The sequence below is a fragment of the Castanea sativa genome, chromosome 9 (genome assembly GCF_040712315.1).
Source record: "Castanea sativa cultivar Marrone di Chiusa Pesio chromosome 9, ASM4071231v1".
Classification (NCBI taxonomy): domain Eukaryota; kingdom Viridiplantae; phylum Streptophyta; class Magnoliopsida; order Fagales; family Fagaceae; genus Castanea; species Castanea sativa.
The window spans coordinates 21,875,557-21,901,012 of record NC_134021.1 but is presented as its reverse complement, the minus strand read 5'-3'; the positions used below and the strand labels follow the sequence as shown (position 1 = coordinate 21,901,012).

General features: G+C 31.8%; 2 protein-coding genes and 1 long non-coding RNA gene across 4 annotated transcripts; 2 read left to right on the top strand and 1 right to left on the bottom strand.

The window, feature by feature from the left end:
• Window positions 1-7,864: 7,864 nt before the first annotated feature.
• LOC142610089 (nuclear transcription factor Y subunit A-10-like) lies at window positions 7,865-15,425 on the top strand. Of its 2 annotated transcripts, none has more exons than XM_075781803.1 (6): window positions 7,865-8,030; window positions 8,660-8,977; window positions 10,181-10,290; window positions 10,397-10,465; window positions 10,991-11,134; window positions 14,382-15,425. In XM_075781803.1, the coding sequence occupies exons 2-6, from the start codon at window positions 8,728-8,730 to the stop codon at window positions 14,781-14,783; spliced, it is 975 nt and encodes a 324-aa protein (XP_075637918.1). In that variant the 5' UTR covers window positions 7,865-8,030; window positions 8,660-8,727; the 3' UTR covers window positions 14,784-15,425. The 2 variants fall into 2 exon arrangements, with proteins under 2 accessions (XP_075637918.1, XP_075637917.1); XM_075781802.1 differs by having other exon boundaries at window positions 10,166-10,290.
• A 1,428-nt stretch (window positions 15,426-16,853) lies between these two features.
• Window positions 16,854-24,188, bottom strand: LOC142610476 (uncharacterized). Its single transcript, XR_012839826.1, has 3 exons — window positions 24,069-24,188; window positions 23,100-23,183; window positions 16,854-17,003 (listed from the first exon to the last, which is right to left on the bottom strand). It is a non-coding gene; the product is annotated as an uncharacterized LOC142610476 (long non-coding RNA).
• LOC142610473 (33 kDa ribonucleoprotein, chloroplastic) lies at window positions 21,876-25,066 on the top strand. The gene is made up of 4 exons (XM_075782285.1): window positions 21,876-22,562; window positions 22,659-22,760; window positions 24,137-24,445; window positions 24,536-25,066. Exons 1-4 carry the CDS (start codon window positions 22,113-22,115, stop codon window positions 24,665-24,667), a joined length of 993 nt encoding a protein of 330 aa, XP_075638400.1. The 5' UTR covers window positions 21,876-22,112; the 3' UTR covers window positions 24,668-25,066.
• Window positions 25,067-25,456: the final 390 nt, after the last annotated feature.

Genomic DNA, 25,456 nt, shown 5'->3' with positions numbered 1-25,456 from the left:
TTTATATTATTTCTTGATTATTCACACATATCTAACTCATGTAATAATAGATTACACTTTTTTTTGTAGTATACTATGAACAACAAAGGACTTAAATTGTATATTGAATTGTGTATTGTACATAGTAGGGAAAAAAACATTAGTTATCTCTCTTTTATTTTTGTTGTCTGGGATATTGGGACTCAACGTGCCTAGCATCTTTCTGTTATTCTCCAAAAGAAAGATTTTCCTATGATGCTAGACTATTGTCTTTTGGTTTTGGGAAGTAGAAGAAAGAATTAGGCTTATTTTTTCTATTTATTTTTTGTTTAATTAACAATCTGTTTGTCTCCATTTAAATTCTTTTGCTTTAAGTTCATGGATATGTTTTTTAGATGAGTGATATTTCGTATGTAATAATGATTTTTCATTTGCTTCAAATTCTTTTATTTTAATTTCTTTACAATGATTATTTTTCTTTGTCAATATATATTAGTTGTTGTCATTTTTTTCCACAAGAAAATGATGAAGACTCAACTCTGTTACATAGAGATGATGTGCCGGTAAAAGGTTTTGAGACCTTAATAGATGTTGATGATGTATATGTACTACTTGAGGAAAGTAAATTCATCAATGATAACTTGTCTAATGAGGAATGGGATACAAACTCCAACCATGAAAAAGAAATATATAGTGATAATGATGTTTCAAGCTCAGATTAGGAAAAATATTTATCTGGCAATGATGAATCTATTGGAGATCTTGGAGATGAAGATTAAATTGAGTTTTGATGCAAGTTATGTTTTGTTAAATACATAAAACTTTTTCATATCTTCTTAGTTATGGTATTTTTGAAAAATAAAAATGTTAAAGTTTTACTTTGATGTTAAAACTATTTGTATGCATTTTTGTCATCTACTTTAGTTGACCTTTACATTGGTTTATTCTTTTTATTTCAGGTTAAAATGTCGCATGCCTTGGGCTACTGATGATGTTGAGGGGAGAGACATTTCATTGTAAGCTTGGTTGTATATCTTCTTGAAAAATTTGTTATTATTTGATTAGTATTTGAGAGAGTAGATTTGAATTTAAATTATGTTTATGATATTGAACTTAAGTATTGTTTTTCCTTATTAGTAGTTATTGATTAAGCAGATGCATGCTTCTATGAGTATTTGTGATTGAAAATTTTTGATGTGTGGGATTGTGGTTTATTATTTCTCATTAAGTATTCATGTAAAATTCAAAAAGTAAATTTTAAAGAAAAAAAATGTAAAATATTATGACATTGTCATCGCTAATATTTTATTATATCATCAGTGACAACAAACAATATCATTTCTAATGTGCAATTTTTAGTGATGACATGTTTGTGGTCACTAATATATCATTATCTGTGATGATAGTAAGCATTGTCGCTAATAATGACATATTAGCGACAACAAAAAAGTCGTCGTTAATAATAATCTACTAGTGATGACAAAAAAAATTCGTCACTAATAACTAGCTAGTAGCGACGACATTTCATTTGGGGTTCTTGACTTATTTATGACGACAATTGTTACTATTAGCGACAACATTGTCATCGTAAATGGTATTGTATTCACAACAACATTAATATCGTCACTAAAAGCCTTGTTTGTTACAATTTTTGTTTGATGAAATAGCGACGACATTTGTCGTCGCCAATATAATTAGCAACGATAATTACAACATTAGTGACAACTATATGCCGTTGCTAAAGACCAAATTTATTGTAGTATTCTTATATCTAAATTCTCATCCTTCCTTCCAGTTATAGTCGTTAAGTTTTAGTTGAAACACAAATGTTTTTCCAATGAGCTTATCTATTTTCATTCAGTAGGTTGAAATTTGCATTCATCTGATAAAAATATTGAATATAATTTAGCGTATTCTTGTCAAAGTAGATGAAAGATCATTTATGCTAATTGCATTGTCTTACAATTGCATATTTGTTTGAAAGTTCTCTTGTTTTCGTTTGAAGAAATTTTTCAGCTTTCTTATCAAACAAAATAAAATACAACACACAACTTATTATTATTATTATTATTATTATTATTATTACTATTAATGTTGCTTATGAAACTCATATGAAGTCTTGTTATTTAAAAAAAAAAGTAAAGTAGAGAGAATAGCTTGTAAATAACAAACAAAAATAAAGTAACCCTTTTTTCTCAAAAACAAAACAAAAAACAAAAAAGAAACACTATGCACAAGTTTAATGATAATATCCTTGTTTTCTAGGAGATGTGAGAGTTATATGATGTAACTCTTTAGGTTATAGTCTCTTTCAAACTTATGTGATGAATAATGTAGAAATTATGATTGATTACTATTTATATATCACCTCACATGTATCTCATGATATTACTAGTTACACACACTACACAAAGTTATTCTTTGCTAAACTTAGTATATGATATTGTGTATGAATTTGTTTTGGCCATCCAAGATTATATCTTCCTTGATTTTGATGCAAAATATGTTTAATGTTTGAGTTTTGGGGACAAAAGGTTGAAAATTTTGTTTTTGGAAGTTCTAGGTTGAAAACTCATGTTTTTGAAAAACATTTAAACTCATTCTCATGCATTTCATTCATGAAATTCCTTGGTTTGAGTAGTTACTGCATAATCTTTTGTAGTTTTTAAAAAAATTCAAATTTCTAGAATTTCGATTAATGAAATGTGATTTTCGACCGATCGAAAATCCCTTGATTTTTAATAATTGTTTTTTGCTTGACTCGATTGGTATTCGATCGATGCTCGATCAATCAAAACTGGAAAAATTTCAATTTTTAAGCTTTTGACGAAAAAAAAATTCCATGCATCATTTATGTTTAGGATTCACATGCATAGCATTTTTTTGTATCCATCTTGCAGTTTTGCAGTCATATCTCTCATTGTTTTCACACATACCATTCATACACTTTGCTAAATAGGGTACTCGACTTGATTTAAAAATTGATTGATTAATTTTTCAGTTATGTACTTTTTTGTATATGCTATTTTTATGTGTGAACTATATAAAATATTTTTCTTAAGAGACATGATGGATAATAATGTGTAAATATTTTCTCTACTTGATTTGAGTTCAAACACCATCTGTTTATGGGTCACATAGTGTCAAGTTTGCATTTATTGAGAGAGAATGTTTGTGTTCATGTGTAACCTCAATTTTTTTGAGTTTGGTTTGTGTTTTTTACTTTTCCCCACCTCTTAAATTTTTCCCAAATCTGTTTTTCCCAAAACATATTTTGTTTTTTCCTATTTTTATAGGGGGAGAAGCTTGTTTTTAATCTTTGTTGTTCATAAGGGGAGTTGCCTCTATTCTCTATAGAGCTGGATTCATTTGTTTGCTTGATTCTCTATTTTCTCTTTACTTTTGTTGCTTATGTTTTTTGTTTACTCTTTGTTTGAGTTGTCTTTGTCAATACGTGACAAAAAGGGGGAGAAATAGATGAAATGTGGGAATCTGTTTAAAAAGGTTTTTAAAATGTTTTGTTTAAGGGGAGATAAAATTGTTTTTGAAAGGGGGAGAATATAAAAAGTTTTTGATGTATCTAACTTAGGGGGAGAGTTATTTTAATTTTTTTTTTATATTTGTGTTTCATATTATTTATATGTCTTTCTTTCCACACATACGTTGATGCGTTCTTTTGAGTGTTTCAGGAAAGACAGGTACATTCTGATCAAGACCTTCTACCTCTTCTTGCAACTTCTAGGTTAGGAGTCTTAGATTGGGATTTGTGATGGAATTTGGTATTTTATTGTAATAGGTTGTTCTTGTATTTGAGCATTTCATATTGTATGTAAGTTTTGTCACAAATTGCCAAAAGGAGAGATCATTAAGTTCTAAAAGTTTAGAACAATTGGAAAATCGTGAACACAAATTTGTCTAGATATAGATCCTAGAGTCTATAGGTATTATTAGACAATGCTCAAGATAATACAAGTCAAGATCCAAGAACAAGCAAGCTAAGAAAAAGAGAATTCAGAATTTGCCTAGTTCGATCGATCGAAAGACAGGCTCGACCGATCGAAACACGTATCTACAAAATTTTATTTCAGCCCCAACTCTACTTAAACGTATTGGGTTTCAAGTAAAATACTACTCGTATATAAAAGAAATCCTAAGCACGTTTTTATAAGGCTTTTCCGAGAGAGAAGAGTGTGTCTCCTTTGTGTCTAGGGTTTCGTACCCAAAAAGCTCTCTCATGTCTTCTACCGATGTTATTCCTTGAAGAATCTCAAGAACTAGTCATCAAAGGTGCTGATGATCTAAACCTTCAAGGATGGTCTTGGAGTCACAAGTGTGGGTGCTTGTGTTGCAAAGGCCTAATAGAGAAGAAGTCCATGGATTCGGAGCTTGCACGTGGTCGTGACAGTAAGTTCTACATGTGGTAGCAATAGGATGTTAATGGTCTAAGTCTTATTGTAAACTTCGATTCTCTATAATGGATTTGCTTTTTACCTTGAGGATAGCTAGATTAAATCCTCCCCAGGTTTTTTACCGATTTAGTTTTCCTAAGTCATCATATCGTTTTGTTATTTATTTTTCCGCTCCTTTGCATGATATGATTGTTTTGTTCTAACCTAGATCTGAATAATAAACCTAAGTATTTACTTAGTTAATTAATTAAATTAAACAATCTAGTTTTTACAGGGATCTAAAACTTAACAGTTTTCCCTTATATGGTGTAATGATCAGGCTTTCAAACGGTGTATCAATGGGGCTTTTGGTTGGGTTTAACTATAAACTTGGCAAAAGGTTTAAGGGGTGTTTTTTCCTATGTGTCCAACATCTTTAATTGTAGTAAAAAAAACTTCTGCTTTTATATAGATTATTAGATGTTGATATTGATTTATTGATTAGAACCTTTGTTTTTACTTTTTTAGTCCCTTGGGGATGAACGGTGGTTAACAATTTCCAATTTAAAAAGTTAGTTTTTGATTCGAAATGGTGGAGACGTATGTAGAGTAATTTCGCAAAACTATGAATAAGATCAATGCGATTTCCCTTATTCTTTTCTTTACAGTATTGCCTACGGTTCTTGCTTTCCATAAGATCTTACTTGACCTTTTGTTCTTAATGCCAAATAACTGTTTGAAAGTTCAATCATTTTTATTTTTATTTTTTAAATTATGGTGGATGGAAGCCTAAGTGCCTAACCATCCCTGATTGCTACATTTCTCATAAATAAACTAGTAGTGACATTTTTTATATTTTCTTTTTGCTGGTGGTGCAAGACTGTGATCGATACAACTGAATATAGGAGAGAGGTGAAACAACTTTAATCTGGATCTATTAAGAAAGTATCCTGTGGAAAAAAGTACAATACGGGCAACCACTGTTGGATTACTGGCCGGCATAAAATGTTTCTTCTTCTTTTTTTGGAATATTTCATTCTTCAAGCTGATTAGCTGTATAAGTTCATCATACTCTGTGTCTAATGACAATTACTCCAATGGCTAAAAATCTGAGATGGATAGCCACATCACATGTCAACCACTTTATTCTCTATCCATCCACAGCAAATGGCCGGCTTCATTACTCAATAGAAGCTCAAAATCATAGCGGGGAGGCATGCACTGTAATTAATTTCTAAATTCCGAGGTCTAGTTGACTTGTGATACTCTTATCATCACAAATTTAAAACTATCCTTCTGCGGTCAACTGTTCATTGAGCGGCCTAGTACTTCATCATTAGGTGAGCCCATCAGCGCATGCAATGATCGGTAGGTAACAGAGAATTGATTATTTCTAATGAATAATAGTGACTCTGCTAGTCAAGCAAAATTAACATAATCGAATTTACGCCGATCGAATTAATTGTTCTTAATTACTCCTCCAGTCTACACTTCTCAAATCATTATTTTAATTTTTTTTTAATCTTTCTGTATTCTTTTTTTTTTTCTTACCCCACAAAGCTGTTCATCAGCCCACTGTCATTATTACTTAAGCTAGTAGCTAATTCTAAGTCCCTTCAAATGATGAGTTAAAAGTATAGCTAAGTGGGTTTATTTTCTCTTCTTAAAAACCAAAAAAAAAAAATTTGGGTTTATTTAATTATTTTCATTGGTTTTATATTGTTTAAAAAATAAGTGGTATAAAAATATATAATTATTGGTATATATTATACTATCAATGTAAATAAATGTGTACAACATTGTGCTCTTGTATATAACATTGTACAATGTACCCACCAGGGGCGGCTTAATGCATTTGGAGGCTTAAGGCAAAATTAATTATCTTATTTTAAATGCAAAATTACTACTAATTAACATAAACTACGTAGATTTTTTTTTTTTTTATAGAAATTTTATAGACAGAAAAAATTTGACAAAACTTTTCATACTTATTAATGTGGCAGATTGATAGTGGTAAATAAAAAAGTGGTGTTAGTGGTAAATTTAGATGAGAACTAGTAAAAGTTTGCTAACTAAACTCTTTTTTTTTTTTTTTTGAATGGCAACATTCACAATATTTTTTACAACAAATCTTAGGATTTAAGTTGTTTTTTGTTTTCTATTTGAAAATATCACTATATTTATTTTTTTGCCATCAATATCAGGCTGTAACAACCTGCTACTTAGCATTAGTTGTAAAATTGTTGTAAAAAATATTATGGACATTGCATTTTCCTATATTTTTCATTTTGTTTTCACCTGGTAAAAAGATAATATCTTATTTATTGATTATATATAACCCTATTGGTTAAAATTTGGAAGCTTTTTTCTTTTTACTTGGGCCTTAAACGACCGCATCTCTTGCTCTACCATTCAGCCGACCCTGGTACCCATTTATTTAGTCCATAATGTAAGTCTTATATTAATAGTACAATGTAAAATAATAATTTTTCAAATATATTATACATAAAAAAAAAAAACTTTAAAAATTTCTATGTAAACTAATGATTTAAATAAGTTAGGATTTTAAAATTAAAACAGAGACTCCTATACCCATGGAAGGCTGAAGTCAAAATAAATTAGATTTAAGTGGTATCAAAAGCTGTAAGCTACTAAAAATTAAGTTTGAGCACCGAAAAAAATGATAGTACTTGTTAAATACATAAATGAAGAACGTGAAAAATCACTACTTGTTCCTGCCCATTCAATGAGTTAAAGGCTAACCCAGAGTGCGAATTAGAAATTGGAAAAACATATTGGAAAATGATGGAACCATAGAAAATGGCACAATTCGTCACGTGGCGAGTTATGACTGGTGAAAGAGTGTTTGTGGGCCATGATGAGTTGTGATAAGTGAAAGTGTGTCCTCACATAGCCCACAAACACTCTTTCACCAGTCACAACTCGCCACGTGGCGAGTTGTTGCACAATTTGACAAGTTGTAACACAAAATTATGCAATATTTGATAGTCCTAACACAACTCAAACATATCAGAGGACCACTGAACATCTCCAAAAGTTGAATTGCAATATTATTTCTATATCTGGGAGCCGCGTACCTAGAGAAAATAAAGTTTCTAAATTGGTTAACCACTTGTAAATGTGAAAGGGTGAGGCACAGTCTTGTTACCACATATAGACTGCAGGCGGTTAATTATAGATATCGCACTGTTGGGTCATTATTCCCAAAAAAAAAAAAAAAATTACTAAAAAAATTTTTCAAAATAAATTGTTAAAGTGTGCCCGAGCACACGTTAACCGAATCCCTTCCTTAAAAAATATGGAAACAAAAGAGGCCCCAAGTAAGGGACCACTTTGGAGAAGTGAAAATTTTATATGATTAAGAAAACCAAAGAGTGCGTGTGCGTGTGGCTGTGCCTACGTGAGAGAGAGAGTGTGTGTTAGTTTTATATATATAGCACATGATACCAAGGAACTTGCATGAAAGTTAAGGCCTATTGGACAAGTGCGTGTTGTTCCATTACCCTTAGTACGCATTTATCGGCCTTGTCTCTCTCTCTCTCTTTTAAGCATTGAAATTGTACAGACATGGCTCCTACCAAATGGGGTTTCTTTGTTTGAGCGGATGATTCAAAGTTGCTTCTTTGTACTAAGAGAAGAGAAGTGAGTGAAACTGATTACTCTTTTTTTCTCCCTTGCCGTACAGTTTTTATGCTTGATCTTTTAAGGAATATCCGAACCTTGACTTTGTTAAACTCTTTTACTTTCTCTATCATTTCTATGCTTCACTGTGACGTGTGGTTTTGTGCTGACGTAATCCTTTGTGAAGCTCTAATCTGGGTTCTATTTTCTTTTTTGTTTATCTATCTAATTGTTTTTGTTCTTTTATCAATTGGGTTCTTCTGTGTATTCTTTTTTCTTTGTCCTTGATTTTTCCCTGGAATTTTGGTTTCTGTTCATGGAAAGTCGTTTGTGGCTTTTTTTTCCTTTTTGAAATAGTATTCATTTTCATAGTCATGTAATTAAGTTTTGATTGATGCATGGATATTTCTAATAATTCTTTACTATTGTTGTTTTTTAATTTTCTTCTGTTCAATTCCTTCTTTTGGGATGTTCCTATGGACAGGACTGTATATGAGATTAATTAAATGTGTTGGATAGCATTATAGTGTAGTTAATTCCTAGAAGAACTTTGTTTTACAAGTAGGATATATATTTTGTTCATACTTTGTTGATATGATGTTGAATTTGTAGTTAGCAAGACTAAGCTGTGAATTTTGGTTGTATTGCAGATAGTAGAGTGAACATTCTAAGTGCAGTTAATCTCAAAACCCCTTTGCAACCATTTTGGAGGACATAGATGGCTACTCAAGCTGTGTTTTTCAAAGAACATGAAGGAATTGTCCACAATTCTATGGGGCAGCTGCCATCGTCTTGGTGGGGTTCCTTTGCTTCTCAATCGGGTTATGGGGAATCGTTTGGCCAATTGAAGTCTTTTTCCATGGACCTCCCAAGCGGTGGAGACCAACTGATTGCCAACAAACAAGCAGGGAGGGGTACTGAACATGGAGCAGAAAGAGGGAATACAACTCAATTCACTATATTTCCTGGTAATCTCTTGCTTTGGGCTCTGCCATTTTGGTACAATCAGGTTTCTTGGGTTTGTTAAATTCAGTTACTCATGTTTTGATACAAGCTTACAACCATACCATAAATTATTTGGTTGTATTCTTCATCATCATCTACAAGACTACAACACAATTATCACCAAGAATGGTAGGCAGTACCTTACCATCACAAAGATGGCCACTTTGTTTCTTTAAATTGACTGACATTCTTGATTGAAAATTATATGTTTCTGGAACCAGCTGGCAGTGCCTTGTAGCTACTAGCCTTCAAGGGAGTAGTAAGAGTAATAGCTCTGCACACTTTACGCTGCTTATGGAAACTGGTTGTCCATCATCCCTTTCTGTTTGCATATGTTCATTAACTTCGTGAACTAATTCAAGAATCTTAGACACCTGATGGCAAGATCGCTATGTAATTGTGAGCTAGTGAATTTTATGGTGAAGATAGTTTGTGGCCCAATTGATATGCTGCTCTTTCATGATTATATAGAAATAGAAAAAACAAAAACATAAGAGTAAACTAGTATTCTTGAATGCCTAAGTGTAACTGCTTCTTATTGAATTTTACTACATTAGTTTAAAATCTTTTAACATAGCTGTTAGAGTGGATTATTATTGTCCTAAATCCTGATCTATAACAATTTACTTTGGCATAACAAAATGTTGTATTTTGTATGGATACGGATTTCCAACTTTATTGGTTTGGTACCAATTTTTTTCTTAACATAAAGGAGATGTAAATATAAAATATTTCAATTTATAAAACCATTTGGGCATGATTTGGTCTCAAAAACTACTATTTTTCATAGAAAATTGTTCATTTGGTAACTCTGAGGCAAATTTCAATGTCTATGATTGGTAGAGGAAAGGTTTGGGATTGCAGCATCCAACCACCTTCTCTTATATATAGAGAGAAAGTAGTATTCAAAAGCAGGATTATGGAAAATTATGACCATTTTTTTTGTGATTGATAATATGATCTCTCTCAGGTACCAATACGCTAACAAAATTCCATGGTTTAATATACTTTTGGTTCCTACTTATTTTGATTATTGATCATAATGGATAGCACTGCAATTCCGTATCTAATCTATGCAAACAGTAGTTTAACTTCTATTGAAATTTTTTCTATACGAGGGACTGCAATTTGACTGTTGTTAACCAACCAAGAGGTTTCTTATACAGATAATTGCAAAAGTTCAGGGGATGGGCAAAAACCTCAGGCAACCATTTCTCTCCAATCATCTCTGTCAGCATATCGAGGTCGCTTTGAGCTAGGATTTAGTCAGCCTATGGTAAAATTTTTCTTTCACGTTACACTTATTTGTCATAATATTCTAATTTAGCTCATTTTCACTGAGTGGTAACTTACAGCTAATTGTTTCTGGACTAAATCTGTAGATCTGTGCAAAGTATCCTTACGCTGACCAATGTTATGGAGTCTTCCCAAATTGTGGACCTCAAATTTCGGTTTGTCTCTCTTCATTTCTCCTATCTAATTAATTGTTGAGAGTTACATTTCTTGCCAATATTGAGATTTATTTCTCCTAGCTAACCAAAAATATGCCTGGTTATTTGAGTAATTCCAGTTCATGCTTACCTTAATAAATCAATTGTTATCCTTGGCAAAACAATTGCATTAAGGGTCTGGTTTGTGACATAGTAGGAAAGTGAAAGAGGAAAAAGTCACATATAACATTAGAAATAAGGAAAGAAGCAATCTATATCCTTATTAATGTTTATGTATTCTTTCAAGCACATTTTCTGGTGTGTGGTAGTGCCACCTGCGACCAGTGTACGCAGACACTGTTAGAGAAATAAGGACGATATATTCTTTGCAACAGAATTCCTCTGCTTGAGTCATGCTTTATTCTTGATAAAAAATAAATCAATTAAAAAGGGCCAAAATTATGCTACTTCTTATTGATGATCCGCTACAACTGTTTGTGTAGCAGTATTTACTGATTCACATTCCTATCCATTAAAAATGACTAGGGCCGTGTTATGCTGCTGCCTATGAACATGGCAACTGATGATGGACCTATATATGTTAATGCTAAGCAGTACCATGGGATTATCAGGCGCCGGCAGTCCCGTGCAAAGGCCTTAATGGAGAATAAATTGACAAGAGCTCGTAAAGTATGACACCTTATTTTCCATCTCAATGTTTCTCTTTTTATGTTCTGTAGCAATGTGAAGATTAAATGTTGTGGTAGAATTGGTTGAACAGGACTTATCTTTCATTCCTTCCATTCCCACTTTGCAAGTCTCTGTGCTATATATTTTTGGCCTAGCATCAAAGCACCCCTAACAGAAGCTTTTGTAGTCTTAAGTCAAAAGTAAAAAGTTTTGACCATCTCAGCTATGAAGCTATCAAGTTCTCTGTGGGCAACAAATCAGATTTATTATGACAATCTATAGAAAATTTGGTTGGCCTATAGAAATTTCTTCAGTGGAATATATTTATCGTTACTTTCTGCAAATATATATATATATATATATATATATATATATATATATATATATATATATATCTAAAAACTGAAACGTAGCATTTATAATTGCTACGCTTCTTTTGAGCCACATCAATGGCCACATCATCTACCTATTTCCAACCATTTTTCTTCACTATTTCAAACCATAATGTCCCTTTAATTAACTTTTCATCTCTCCACTACTCACAACCTTAATGTCACTCTTCATCTACCCCTTCCTCTTCTTTTTATTTTGGCTCTTCTTATCCCCATTCTATTACTATAAATTTTTTATTCTTTCTCTCATTCTATACATATTTTTCCACATGAAAAAGGTTATTACTCTCTCTCTCACTCTCATGTTTTATTTTTATGTGAATTTTTATTTTTTGTACCTCTACTTTAGATTGATGAATTTATGTGTTTTTTAGAATTCTAATTTGGGTTGATACAATTTGGTTTTGTGTTTTGAGTTTTTAAGTTATTATCTTTTTTTCTTTTTTATGATTGTTAAATGTTATCCTATTGCATATAAAAATAGTTTACAAGAATATAATGTTATTCTATTATATAGCATGACTTGGATAATTTAGTGTTTGACTCATAAATATATTTTTTATTTTGATGCTTCTTCTTCTCATTTTATTTTCTATTTATCTCCCAAAAAAGGTAATTACTCTCTCTCTCTCTCTCTCTCTCTCTCTCTATATATATATATATATATAATTTATTTATTTTTTGCAACTTTACTTTAGGTTGATGAATCATTATTTTTTTTATAATACTATTTTGGGTTAATATGATTTGGTAGTGTGTTTGTGTGTGTGTTTTTCTTTTTTTTACTTTTAGCTTTCCATTACAAGTCTTTTCTCTTCCTCTTATAACTTTTGTTTGATTTTTTTTGACATTATACTTAGTTATTTTGTAAATGAGATTTTGAATTTATATCAAAATACAATATTGGTTGTGTATTTAAATGTGTCTATCAACTATTAAAACCTCCCCACATCGATAAGGTGTGATATTGAGAAAAGGTTTATCACTTGCTCCGCGACACTAACTGCCGCATGCCGTTTTGGTGTTGACATGTGAGTATATTTCCTTATCTCATCCTTTTTCCCCTGTGTGTGTGTGTTTCTCAAAAAAAAAAATACTCAGTGTTGTTAAGTCGTCCCACATCGGTAAAATGTGATATTAAGAAAGGGTTTATTACTTGCTCCGCAACACTAACTGCCGCATGCAGTTTTAATGTTAGCGTGTGAGTGTATTCCTTTATCTTATCCTCTTCCCCTATATATGTGTGTGTGTGTGTGTGTGTGTATTTCTCGACAAAAAAAAAAAAAGATACTCAGTGTTGTTGAACCGTCCCACATCGGTAAGGTATGATATTGAGAAAGAGTTTATCACTTGCTCCGCGACACTAACTACCGCATGCAATTTTGGTGTTGGCATGTGAGTGTATTCTCTTATCTCATCCCCCTCCCCCTCCCCCTATATATGTGTGTGTGTTTGTGTGTGTGTGTTTCTCAACACAAAAAAAAAAAGATACTCAGTGTTGTTGAGTCATCCTACATCAGTAAGGTGTGATATTGAGAAAAGGTTTATCACTTGCTCCGAGACACTAACTGCCGCATGCAGTTTTGGTGCTGGCATATGAGTGTATTCCATTATCTCATCTCCCTTCCCCTATATATATATATATATATATGTGTGTGTGTTTTTTTTTTCTCAACAACAAAAAAAAACTATTAAAACCGCCCAATATATATATATATATGTGTGTGTGTGTGTGTGTGTGTGTGTTTCTCAACAACAACAAAAAAAAAACTATTAAAACCGCCCAAGATGAATATGTATAGACAATATTTTTGTTTTAATTTTTCATTGATTTATTATTTAGTTATAACATCAAAAATAAAATAGATGAATATGTAACGTTAAAACGGTCTAAAATGAATTTGTAAAACCAATATATTTATATGTTTAATATTGTCAAAAAAGTAAAAGTAAAAAATAGATAATAAAAAGAATAATGATGTAGCCAATGATGTGGTAGATGAGAAGGGTGAATAGGAGCGTGGCAACAATAAATGTAATACGATGGTCTAGTTAAAGGCAATTAAATCTTAATAAGTGAAAGTGTATGTAGTCAAATTTTTTTTTTTTGTTAGCTCACGTTCTCTTTACGTTGTTTTTTTTTTTTTTTAAGGAAATTGTCTTTACGTTGTTATGTAAATTATTTTCTTTCATTTCAATAGGTGAAGTGTTCAATTTTAGAAATAAAGTCTACTTTTTTTTTCTCCATATTATTTTAAATATTAAATTTATAATATGGTATAATCTCCTAGGAATTTTTGAGAAATATGTAGTTTCATCTTATGTAACTATATTAGTAAACAAAATTCAATCAATAGTCGAAGTTACTCATACGATACGAAAAATTATAAATATGATAATCTCTTTTAAGAGAATGAAAATTTTGATTAATATATTTGAAATTTAAACAGTTTAATTGTATAGGAAAAAAAATTAAGAAAATATAATGCACAATAACATAATTTAGCAAAATATGAACTGTCTAAAAAATGAATATATAATATCAATAAAAAAATCCAAATAATAAAACGATAATATATTTTTTGGGATAGATAAATGAAAAATAATTTTAGAAATTATTTAATTTTTTTGAGAAAAAATTAATTTCCACATAATTTAAAGAAAAAATTATATATTATACCATAACTACAAAATAATTATTGATTCACATGCCTTGCGTGGGTTTGCGACTAGTTATATATGGTCTAAAGTCTAAGCTTTCCTTCCATGTTCAAAAATCTTTCTTTACATGAAAATGCAGATATGGTTAACCAGTAGTCAAGTTGTAATACTTAGGTATTGTGTTTGTTTTACAGCCATATATGCATGAATCGCGTCATCTCCATGCAAAGCGCAGACCAAGGGGATGTGGTGGCCGTTTCTTGAACACAAAGAATACGAACAAAGAAAAAAGCGGAACTGAAGTGATTAAAACTGGTGATGGACAACTCTCTCAGGGCACTGGTTCTCAGAGTTCTGAAGTCCTTCAGTCTGATAGCGGTACCTTTATCTCATCAAAGGATGCCAAAGGCAGTGGTTCAAATATATCTGGGTCAGGGGTCACTAGTATGTTCTGTAGGGGAGATCTTGATCGCTTTCAAATCAACCATCTCATGCCTCCAGCCCACCCTTTTGCAGATCTGATCGATGGTGGGCGTGGCCTTGTTATGCCTAAGTGGGTTACAGCACCAGATAACTGCTGTAACCTCACAGTCTGATATATCAAGGTATGAAGTGGAGTTGGTTTTAAGTATACCAATCCCCATACCTGCAGCGACCAGATGGAGAAGCTTTGTTCTGATCCTGGAGATTGCAACTGGTTTCCTCTGGAACGATAGTCTTTCCCATATGGTTGCGACGAAGGCAAATCATCCTTGGCTCAGCTGTTTTGAGGTAGTCTTTTTCTTTTCCTTGCCCTTGCTGGCGTAAGGGGGTTAGAAATTCTGATGTTTAAAATGTAGTATGTCTATTTACCTGACTTATGGAGTGATGTATTGTAGAACTTTGTGTTTATGTAGTATGTCTATATGTGGAACCACAATGCATTACCCTAGAACTTGGTGGTGCTTGTGTTATTAAATCATACAACTGTAGCAAGAGCTTCTCGATTCACCATGTGGCCAATTGCAATGTGCCATGTTATGATATTACATAACAGTAGGTTGCCATTTTCATTGAAGTTGAAGATTGACCTCCTGTTTTTTTAGTAAAATTGATTGATTGAAGGGTTCCTTCATATTTGCATGCTGAGAATTACGTTGTGATTTGTCAGCAGCCAAACTACAGAGGAGCTAGACCTATGGTTAATTTGATATAATGAGATGGAGAAACCTTCTGTCCCTCCTTGAACTCTGTTCCTATGCCGTATTTCCAATAGTCTAATTTAAATTTATCTACTTTCTTTTCTAATGTATAGGATCAGTTGTTATATTGTGTGAGCTACTTAATTTTCTTTCCTTATTCTTAATTTGGCTGAAAGGAACTTTTTTTAGCTTGGGCTTTCATTAGAACTAAAGACACCCCCACAGGAAAGTAATGTTACCCACTTGGCTTCATAATCTTTCTTTTTAACTAACCAAAGGTGTTGTTTTCATAGTCTTACTTTTCAAATAACCAAAGGTAAATAACAACAATACAGTTAATGTGTACATAAACAAATATGAAAAGAGAGGTAGGTAGCTTGTCATGTGCTTTGCTTGGGAGTTAGAATGTGGCTACAAAGAACTAGCTATTCATTTAAGAACACTGATAGCAAAACAAAAATGAAACAAATAGCAAAGTAACATGAGGAATATCTCCATTCTACTCTTGCTGCTCTTTGGCTTATCAAGATTCATCGTCTTAGGAAAAGTTCGTGTTAGAGTAGTGAACAAGCTAGGATCTGGTTTGATCATGAACATCCACTGTCAATCACACGATAATGATCTCGGTTATCTTGCTGTTCCAGATGGGTTGGAGGTGGAATGGAAATTCTCTGTGAATATTTGGGGCACCACATTGTTTTACTGTGATGTGCAATGGGATAACTCAAATTGGCATCATTTTGTTGCTTATTCATATGAATGGTACTCTAACCGTTGCCAGACTGAATGTAGTTGGTTGATTTCAAAGGATGGCCAATTATTTGTATTTAACCAAGAATTTGGAAACTGGGATTTGATGCCATTTCAAGATTAGGCCATGGTATAGGCAGAAATATTTGCCTACTCCACCATTCATATGAAGGAAGCCCATCAGACTTGTCCAGCTGAAAGTCACAGTAAAGTAACCAAAACTGTGATACCAATAACACTACAAAGTATTCATCAATAAAATCTCAAAGGTCTTTTTAATATACCATATCTGAAGCTAATTATTTCTTGAACACATTGTAGATTATTAACTCTTTCTTCACTGTTTTGCGCCATTTTAAGTTTTCAGCTACTTTTTTTTCTTTGTTTGTTTTTTTTTTTTTTTTTTTTTTCTTGCAAAAGCTACCGAAAATTACAGGATACCAAACAGCCATGACAATGATTTCATTAGTCTCTTCCATGAATAATATTCCTAAAAGTTACTAAATATTAGGCAAGAATAACTACTACAACGGTTTTTTTTTTTTTTTTTTGTCCTTGCTAGGGACAATTTAGAATATACAATTAAAACATTTATAAAAATTTTATAAAAAAATTAATAAATAAATAAAAAACCAGTCGTACTATGAAACTAGCATACAAAAGTAAATAAATTAATCAATGGTGCAATACTAAGTCGCACTCGAAGGATCCAGGTCAGTTTTCATGTCGGGTGGGCTAACTACATTATTGTTTGAATAAAAATGACCTTTAATAAAAAGTTTCTTCATCGTCATGAATCATCACATCGATCAAAATCAGAGTAGCAATCAGCAACTGTAAGCAGGGTCGGCTGAATGCTAGAGCAAGAGATGAGGGCGCCTAAAGCTCCAAGTAAAAAAAAAAGGCCTCCAAATTTTAAATCAATAAATAAGATATTATCTTTTTACAAGGTGAAAACAAAATAAAAAATATAGGAAAATGTAACATTCACAATATTTTTCACAACTTATGCTAAGTAGCAGGTTGTTACAGCCTGATATTGATGACAAAAAAATAATTATAGTGATATTTTCAAATAGAAAACAAAAAACAACTTAAAACCTAGGATTTGTTGTAAAAAACATTGTAAATGTTGCATTTCTAAATAATAATAATAATAATTAGAGTTTAGTTAGCAAACTTTTACTAGTTCTCATATAAGTCTACTACTAACACCACTTTTTTACTTACCACTATCAATCTGCCACATCAATAAATATGAAAAATTATCAAAATTTTTCTGTCTATAAAATTTCTAAAAAAATAAAATAAAATTCTACATAAGTTATATTAATTAGTAGTAATTTTACATTTAAATTTTAAAATAAGATAATCAATTTCAACTTATGCCCAAATGCATCAAGCCTGCCGGTAAGCAATATAACTCATCACACACCCAAAAAAAAAAAAAAAATTGAAACGTGTTTGATTGTGACCCACACGTTTCACCAGCATGCTCAGTGCCACCCATATATATATATATCATAGTCATCATCAAGGCTTGACCCATGACTTTTTGCAGCTACGTACTGTTCACCATTAATGATTGATAGTCCAATGCCACTTCAAACCTAGTAGAATATTATTTTTATTATTGGGATAATTTAATGAAAAGTTTGTTCCTTAACCCTCAATCCAATCCTATTAGGTTGGAAGAGGAAAAAAAAAAGCATAATAAAAGAAACCTTAACATAGTATGCTTTTAGGACATCTAATATTTTCCAACATCTAGATTTTCTTAAATTTAATGCCTAACAACTTGGATGTTGTAGGATATAATTATGCACAAGTTTCGTTTAATAAAAAAGAGTAAATAAATGAAATATGTCCAAAGGTAAGATCTTTATGTTTAGTTTATGAATACGCTATATAAATTATTTAATCTTTCAAAAGTTTTTTATTTTTCTAAACTCAATGTCACCCTCATTAGTTATCTCCTATCAATTTTAGGTGATGTCTTCAAAATAACTAAAAAGAAAAATTCTAAAGTATAAATAATAAATTGTACCTCTAACTTTAACCTATTTTCATTTTTTATCCCTATAATTTTACTTTTTTTTTTCCATTTCATCCGTTAACTTATTAATTAAGTTTTTAATGTATGTAATCCTTCTGTCCACAAAACTATGTTATTAAGAGCCTGTTTGGCATCAACTTTAGCTTTTAGCTTTATCTATTTGGTTTTTTAAAACCTTACTTTTTCCGCTTTTTTCTTACTTTTTCAATTTTTTTTAAGGTATAAGTATATTTTAGCACACTTTTAGCAAAAAAAATTCTCAACAAAAGTTAAATAAGTTATTCCCAAACCGACACTAAACTTTATAGAACGACTTAGTTTTTTTATTTTTTAGAATTCATATTTATAAGAAATTATAAAGAAAAAAAATTATTAAATTTATTATTAAAAATATAATACATTACTATTTAAAATAAAAATAAACCACCTATTTTTATTTTATTTACTCTCTCTCTCTCTCTCTCTCTCTCTCTCTCTCTCTCTCTCTCTCTCTCTCTCTCTCTCTCTCTCTCTCTCTCTCTCTCTCTCTCTCTCTCTCTCTCGACCAAGGGGACCACCCTCCCATAATTTTTTTATAAAAAAAATTTATAAATATAATATAGGCTAAAATGCAAAACTAACCCTTTAACTTTCTTCAAATTTCATTTCGGTCCTCTAACTTTGCTTTTGTTCATTTTAGTTTTCTAAGTTTCAGATTTTTTCAATTAAGACATTTCCGTTAACTTTTGTTAAAATTTTTTGAAAAAAAATCTGGAAATAAATTTTCAATCATTAATTGAATTTTTTTAATTTAAAAAATTTGAAGAAAAATTTATAAAATTGAAAAATTATCCACAACATATAACAAAAGTTGATGAAAAAGCCTTAATTGAATAAACTTGAAAGTTAGAGGACTGAAATAAATAAAAGCAAAGTTAGAGGACTGAAATAAATAAAAGCAAAGTTAGAGGACTGAAATGAAATCTGAAAAAAGTTAGAGGGTTAATTTTGCACTATACCCTATAATATAATTTGAAACTATGGATCTAGAAAATTATATTTGGTCCCCCAAAATTAAATATTAGCCCAAACAAATAAAATAGTCAGTTGACCATCTAAGGCACATTTGTGATTGGTATGACACTTTAATTGTTTGTTTTTTGGGATCCAAAGTTAAAATTTTAGCATTTTGAGATTTGAGTACTACCATATTGTTTTACTCCCCCTAAAGAATTGTTTGGGTGTTTTGTCTTTGATTTTTTTTATTTGTGTTTTTTTTAAGTATTTGTTAACACTAATTAATTATTTAGTTAGAAAAATTTTGGACATATAAATGAGATAATAAATATGATTGTCAACCTTCACGGTTCATGCTATGTTTTATATCTGAGGTCTTGATGTCATTCATCTTGTTACAGCCACTAAAGTGCTTATCCAAAAAAATCAGAAAAAAAAATTTAAAAAAAAAGGAATAAAATGCTTTACTTACTGCAAAGAAAACATTTTTCAGACGCACACGACATAGAAAAAGCTAATGTTGGGAAACAAGTTTTATCTACAAGATTTTACATATCATGAAAAACCAGAAAATAGAATATCACCGTTGAGCATAATGTAGTCCAGGATTCAAACTTTAAAATAAATAAAAAAAATTCAATTCTTTTTTCAAATTATGCCAATAATTTTTAAAACCAAAAAATATCATCGACTTGTTTATAAAGTGATTGTACTTATAAAGTGATTATATACAGACACACTTATTCTTTTAGTGTTCATTACAAATTACAAAATGACAACTTTTACCTTCAAATTGAAGGAATTTCTTCACATCCATTACATGACGATTTTTAAGATTATTCATGTGTATTATTTAAACAAGTCATATGACTCATTAAAACAATCACATGATTAAAATCACACATAAATAGTTTATTCAATCGCCACATAATGGGTTAGAGGTAGATATTACCAGTATTGGTTTGAAGCTAAACTTTTTCTATTACAAAATGATCATTTTCCATTATAAATATTGTCAAAACTAACAAAATGAAAGATTATTTTATAACAGACTCCTTGATTTTGCATATCGAAAGAGAAATTGTTGTGAAATTTATTACAAAATCAATAATAGATGGTTTTTGGAATTTTTTTTTTTTAAATGTTGAATTTCATATTAATAGATTATAAATAATTGGGTTGAAATGTATTAAAACAATTATTTTGTATCCTTTGTTAAAACTGAATAGATGCTAGTTTTTTTTTTTTATTAATTTAGTTTTGAATAGTATTTTTTTTTTTTCTTAAATGGTCAAAATTCTTTAGTTCATTTAGCCTTTTATTGATAAAATTATGGCTCTATTCCTGTCTTTCTCCATCCTCTCTTTACCAATTCATGGCAACAACTTTACCAAAAATATTATTCCTAAAAATACAGGAATGCTTGGAAATATTATTCCCAAAAATACTAAAAGAGTAACTACCATTTACTAAGACTAGGGGTGGAACTGGAATTTTAAGAATAGGGGGGCATGATAATAATAAATATAAAAAAATGAACCAATTTTAAATTGTCGTACAAGAAATATGAAGAATTTTTTTGTGGGGGGAGGGGAGGAGGGGGCGCAATCATGTATCTTTTTGTAAATTTTAGGTAAATTTGGGGGTAAAAATCTAATATTTGAGAAGTTTAGGGGGTAACCATATATATTTTGAAAATTTTAGCTAAATATAATGGTAAAAATCTAATATTTGAGAATTTTGGACCTTCTATGTGGTTCCGCCCTTGATTAAGACCCATGGGCTAACAATTGACTAGGTTATAACACCAAACACAACAAATATATGATGGGCCCCTAGACCACCTAGTGATCAATCACACTTTATGTGATTTGGATTTTGAACACATAAAGGCAAAATTCAAACATTTTTTTTAAAGGTGACAAATATGAATCTAAACTCGGTAGCCTACCAATGGTGGAAACACAACAAAAAAAAACTAAGTAATTATTTTGTCATTCTATTTATTAGCCATGATTCTATCAGTAAATTTTGTGATCCTAGAATTTCTCAATTAGGAGTTATGAAGATACATGTTGCTCTTTAATTGTAATCATTACCCTGTTCATGGTCCATAATGGGTGTTAGTAGACTTCGTACTACTACCATGGGCATAATTGGAGTTACTCTATCATACCAAGAATCTCTACCTTATTCTGTGTTGAGTTATTCTAATTGGAAGGTTTGTCTTATCTCTATAAATTTCAAAGAGCTGAGTTTTTTCATGTATGGAGACAAGGGGATAGACCAGCATATTTGTTAGCAAAACGTGCTTTTAATTGTTAATTTATTAACCTAGATTGAAGAGAATCCTTGCTTCTTAGAGCAAGCTCTTTTCTAATAAGATGTAACCTTTGTTTTTCCATTTGAATAAAGTTTATAATTTTCTTATTAAAATTTTAATATTAAAAAAAACACTCAAAAAATTATGTGTTACACAATTAACAGTTTACACGGAAAACATACCACAAAAGAGTAAGTATTATACACAATACCTTTATGTGGCGTTTTTATATTTTTCTCAATGTTTTAACTTTTAAGATAATTAAAAGTGAAATAAAAGACAAGGATATATTGGTAAGCACCAAGCAGCAAACAATATGGAATGGAGCACAGCAAACAAGTTATTATTACTTACTGGACTGCACTAGAAAAACTCTGGAGACACTTCATTCCTATTTTCCCAGCCCAGCCCAGCAGCTTCAACTGTTCAACACCACCCACCAAAACACACACAAATTTCCAAGACCAAACCAACCTTATCCATGATTTCATTCCATCTGGTTTTCCTCTGTGTCAAATACCAAGCCCTTCTTTCTTTCTTTTCCTGAATGCCTTTCGACATTGAAATAGCTTAGCTTCGTTCCCATACATATGAAAAAGTAAAAGTATCTTTGACAATAATGTCAGCCTCATCCCTCTTCTCCATGGCTGCTGCTACAACCACAGCTTCTTCCTCCTCACTCTGCAACAACCTCTCATTCCCTCACTCTCCCATCCCCACTCACACTCACACTCACTACCCATCAAAACCCAAACCTCTAAAACCCCTTAACCTCAAAACCCACCTCTACAATTTCCCTCCTTTACCTCTCATCTCTCTGCCACACTTTCACCGTGCTGTGGCTTCATTCGACGACTTAGAAACCGAAAAGGAGAGCCAAAGCACAGAACAACAAGACCCAGAAGCAGAATTCAGTGAAAATCAAGAAGAAGAAGAAGAAGAAGGAGAGCAAAAGGTATTTGGGTCTAATGAAGAAAGGAGGTTGTACGTGGGGAATTTGCCATATTCTATGACTTCTGCCCAATTGGCTGAGATTTTTGAACAGGCTGGACATGTGGTTTCTGTCGAGGTTTGTGATTCTCTCAATCTTCTTGTTTCACTTTCAGCCATTATTTTCTCCAATGTGATCTTAGGATGTTTGTTGGCTGTGTTGGGTTTCATTTAGGTTGTATATGATCGAGTTACAGACAGGAGTAGAGGGTTCGCCTTTGTTTCAATGGGAAGTGTTGAAGAAGCTAAAGAGGCAATTCGCATGTTTGATGGTTCTGTAAGTAGTAACATTTATAAAGATTATCTGAGTTTTAATTCCTTTGGGTTACAAATTTATTATTAGAAACTAGCCCACATTTAGCATTATTCTTTTTTGTCACCTATTCCTATAGTTAGTAGATTAATAGAGTTTTTTGCATTTGTTTGTAGTGCAACTATAACATTGATTGCAGTAGCACCATGTTGAAGCTAGGAATGCTCAATTTGTCTGAACTACTTGCTAGAATAGTAGAATTACTTGGATTTATAGTAAGGTGGTTACCATACCAGGATAGAGGCTTTCTGTATTGCCATTAGTTGTAGCTAATAGAATCATGGATGGTCAATAGAATTCTACCTTTGTCATTAAATGGCTTCAACACCCAGTGGTTCTTTCTCAAATTTATTTCCTGTCCAACCATGCTTGTGACACACCTACAGGCTGTAGAATAAGTCATGTTGTTCTCAGTGAAAGCAGTCCAAATTGGATGATTTTTTTGAAAAAAAAAATTATGTTTAATTGAAAATAACTCATGTAAGCTATACCCTGCAACCTGAGCACATATAAGGTCTGTTTAGATACCGCTTATTGCTGAAAACTGAAAACATTGTAACAAAATAATTTTTAAATATGTGAATAGTACCATGCGACCCAGTTTTAAAGTTGTTTTTGCTTAAATCCATACTTGTGAGTCCCGTGAACAGTACATAAGACCCACAGAAATATGCCAAACGCAGAGCAAAGTAATTTTTCAGTGCAATCCAAACATACACATAAACTCAATAGAGCCTCAATCAACTATAGCGATATCGTTCTTTTCTCAGTAAAGTTGTTTTTGTGTTTGCGTGTGTGGAGTTTGCAGATGAAAAAAAGTATACCAATATATGAAAGTTAGCAAATATTTGCATATGAATAAAACAAAGGATTAACTTAAAAGAGATTAAATTCTATAAGGATGGGGTGTAGAACTCATGTTTTACACCATCCAATAAGTGATTGTCACATCAACATTTTACTTAAAATTTAATACATCTTACCACACCTAATAACATTTCAATAAATTCCCAATTTGATTGGATTTATATATGAGTATTAGAATTGATTGAGTGTGATTGTGTTTATTCTTAAATATGTGATAAGATGATATGGCATATTGAAATTGAATGTGTAAAACATGGGTTTTATACCACGTATTTATAGAATTTAATCTCAACTTAAAATTGTATGTGTATGTGTATGTGTATGTGTGGATGGCTGCGTGATAGGTTTCCAATTTCAACATGAACTTTAAAGTAGAAACTGTCAAAATAATTCACAGAAGCTTACAAAATTTAAGAACACATGAAGAGAGGAGAAAGTTAATGTTGTTCGTAATGATTCTGATGGTTTGACAGCAAGTTGGAGGCCGAATTGTTAAGGTGAACTTCCCAGAAGTGCCAAAGGGAGGTGAAAGGGAAGTAATGGGACCAAAGGTGTGGGGCAGCAACAGAAGCTATATAGACAGCCCTCACAAGATCTATGCTGGTAACCTTGGTTGGGGCCTCACTTCCCAGGGTCTAAGAGATGCTTTTGCAGATCAGCGAGGTCTATTGAGTGCCAAAGTGATTTATCAGAGAGACACAGGAAGATCTCGTGGTTTTGGGTTTGTCTCTTTTGAAACTGCCGAGGATGCAGAATCTGCATTGGGTTCCATGAACGGAGTGGTAAGATAATCTTGGCTACTGAATTTACAAAAGTGAATCGTTCTAATGATTAAACAATAAAAACCTGTTTTTATGTAATTGTGGAATTAGGAGGTTGAAGGGCGGCCTTTACGATTAAATATGGCTGCACAAAGGGCTCAGTCTGCTTCTCCCCCAGTGGTGGAAAGAAATGTGGAGAACAATCTTGACAGCAGCGACTTGCTTTCTAGCATCAACAGCTGAGGAAAATATGTTAAAGACTGGGTGCTTGGATATGCTTTTGGATAAGTACTGCAAAGAGTGCACCCCTTCTGCTTCCAGAACCTTACTCTTTGTAGTCTCCAAGTCTTCCTCCGTGAACAAATTTGAGTATTGAAATAAAGAGGGTAGAAGGAAAAGCTTGTAGTAGCAGTCCTTTGTGGTGAGATTATAATTCCAGGCTGTACAGTGTTGTGTGAGAATTTAAACACTGAGTAAACTTCCTCAGCAAAAAGTCATTCTTCCCTTGTCCATAAGGCTCCAAATTGTAACTATGGCTGAGTTATTCACAATGTACCAAAGCTGAACTGCCTTAACTGTCCTCAAAAGTGGAATTATTGAATAATCCATTGATGAATATAATTATAAAATAGTTTATGACAAGCCCTCGTTGCTTACCCCAAAAAACCCCCCCTAATTTGTTGTTATCTAGAATCTGGATTGATGATGCAGTTCATGTATGTTGCAAACTTTCCAAACTACAAATCCTTGATTCAACAGGTGCATATCACTATAACTAGAAGCACCAAATTTTTCAGTGAGGAAAAACCCATCCTCCTAAGTAAATAGTCTTTCTACAATAATATTCTTGAGTGTACCAGGCTAGGTGGTCAATGTCTGAAAGTTTCATAGAGATCTTTTCCATTATATAACCTAAAAGTTGCTTCAAAGTAGAGCTTCAAAGTAGAGATTTGGCCATATCCTAATTGCAATCTATGAATAAAAATAAATTCTAAAGAGTGGGAAAGTCTTTGATTCGTGAAGGATGATTAT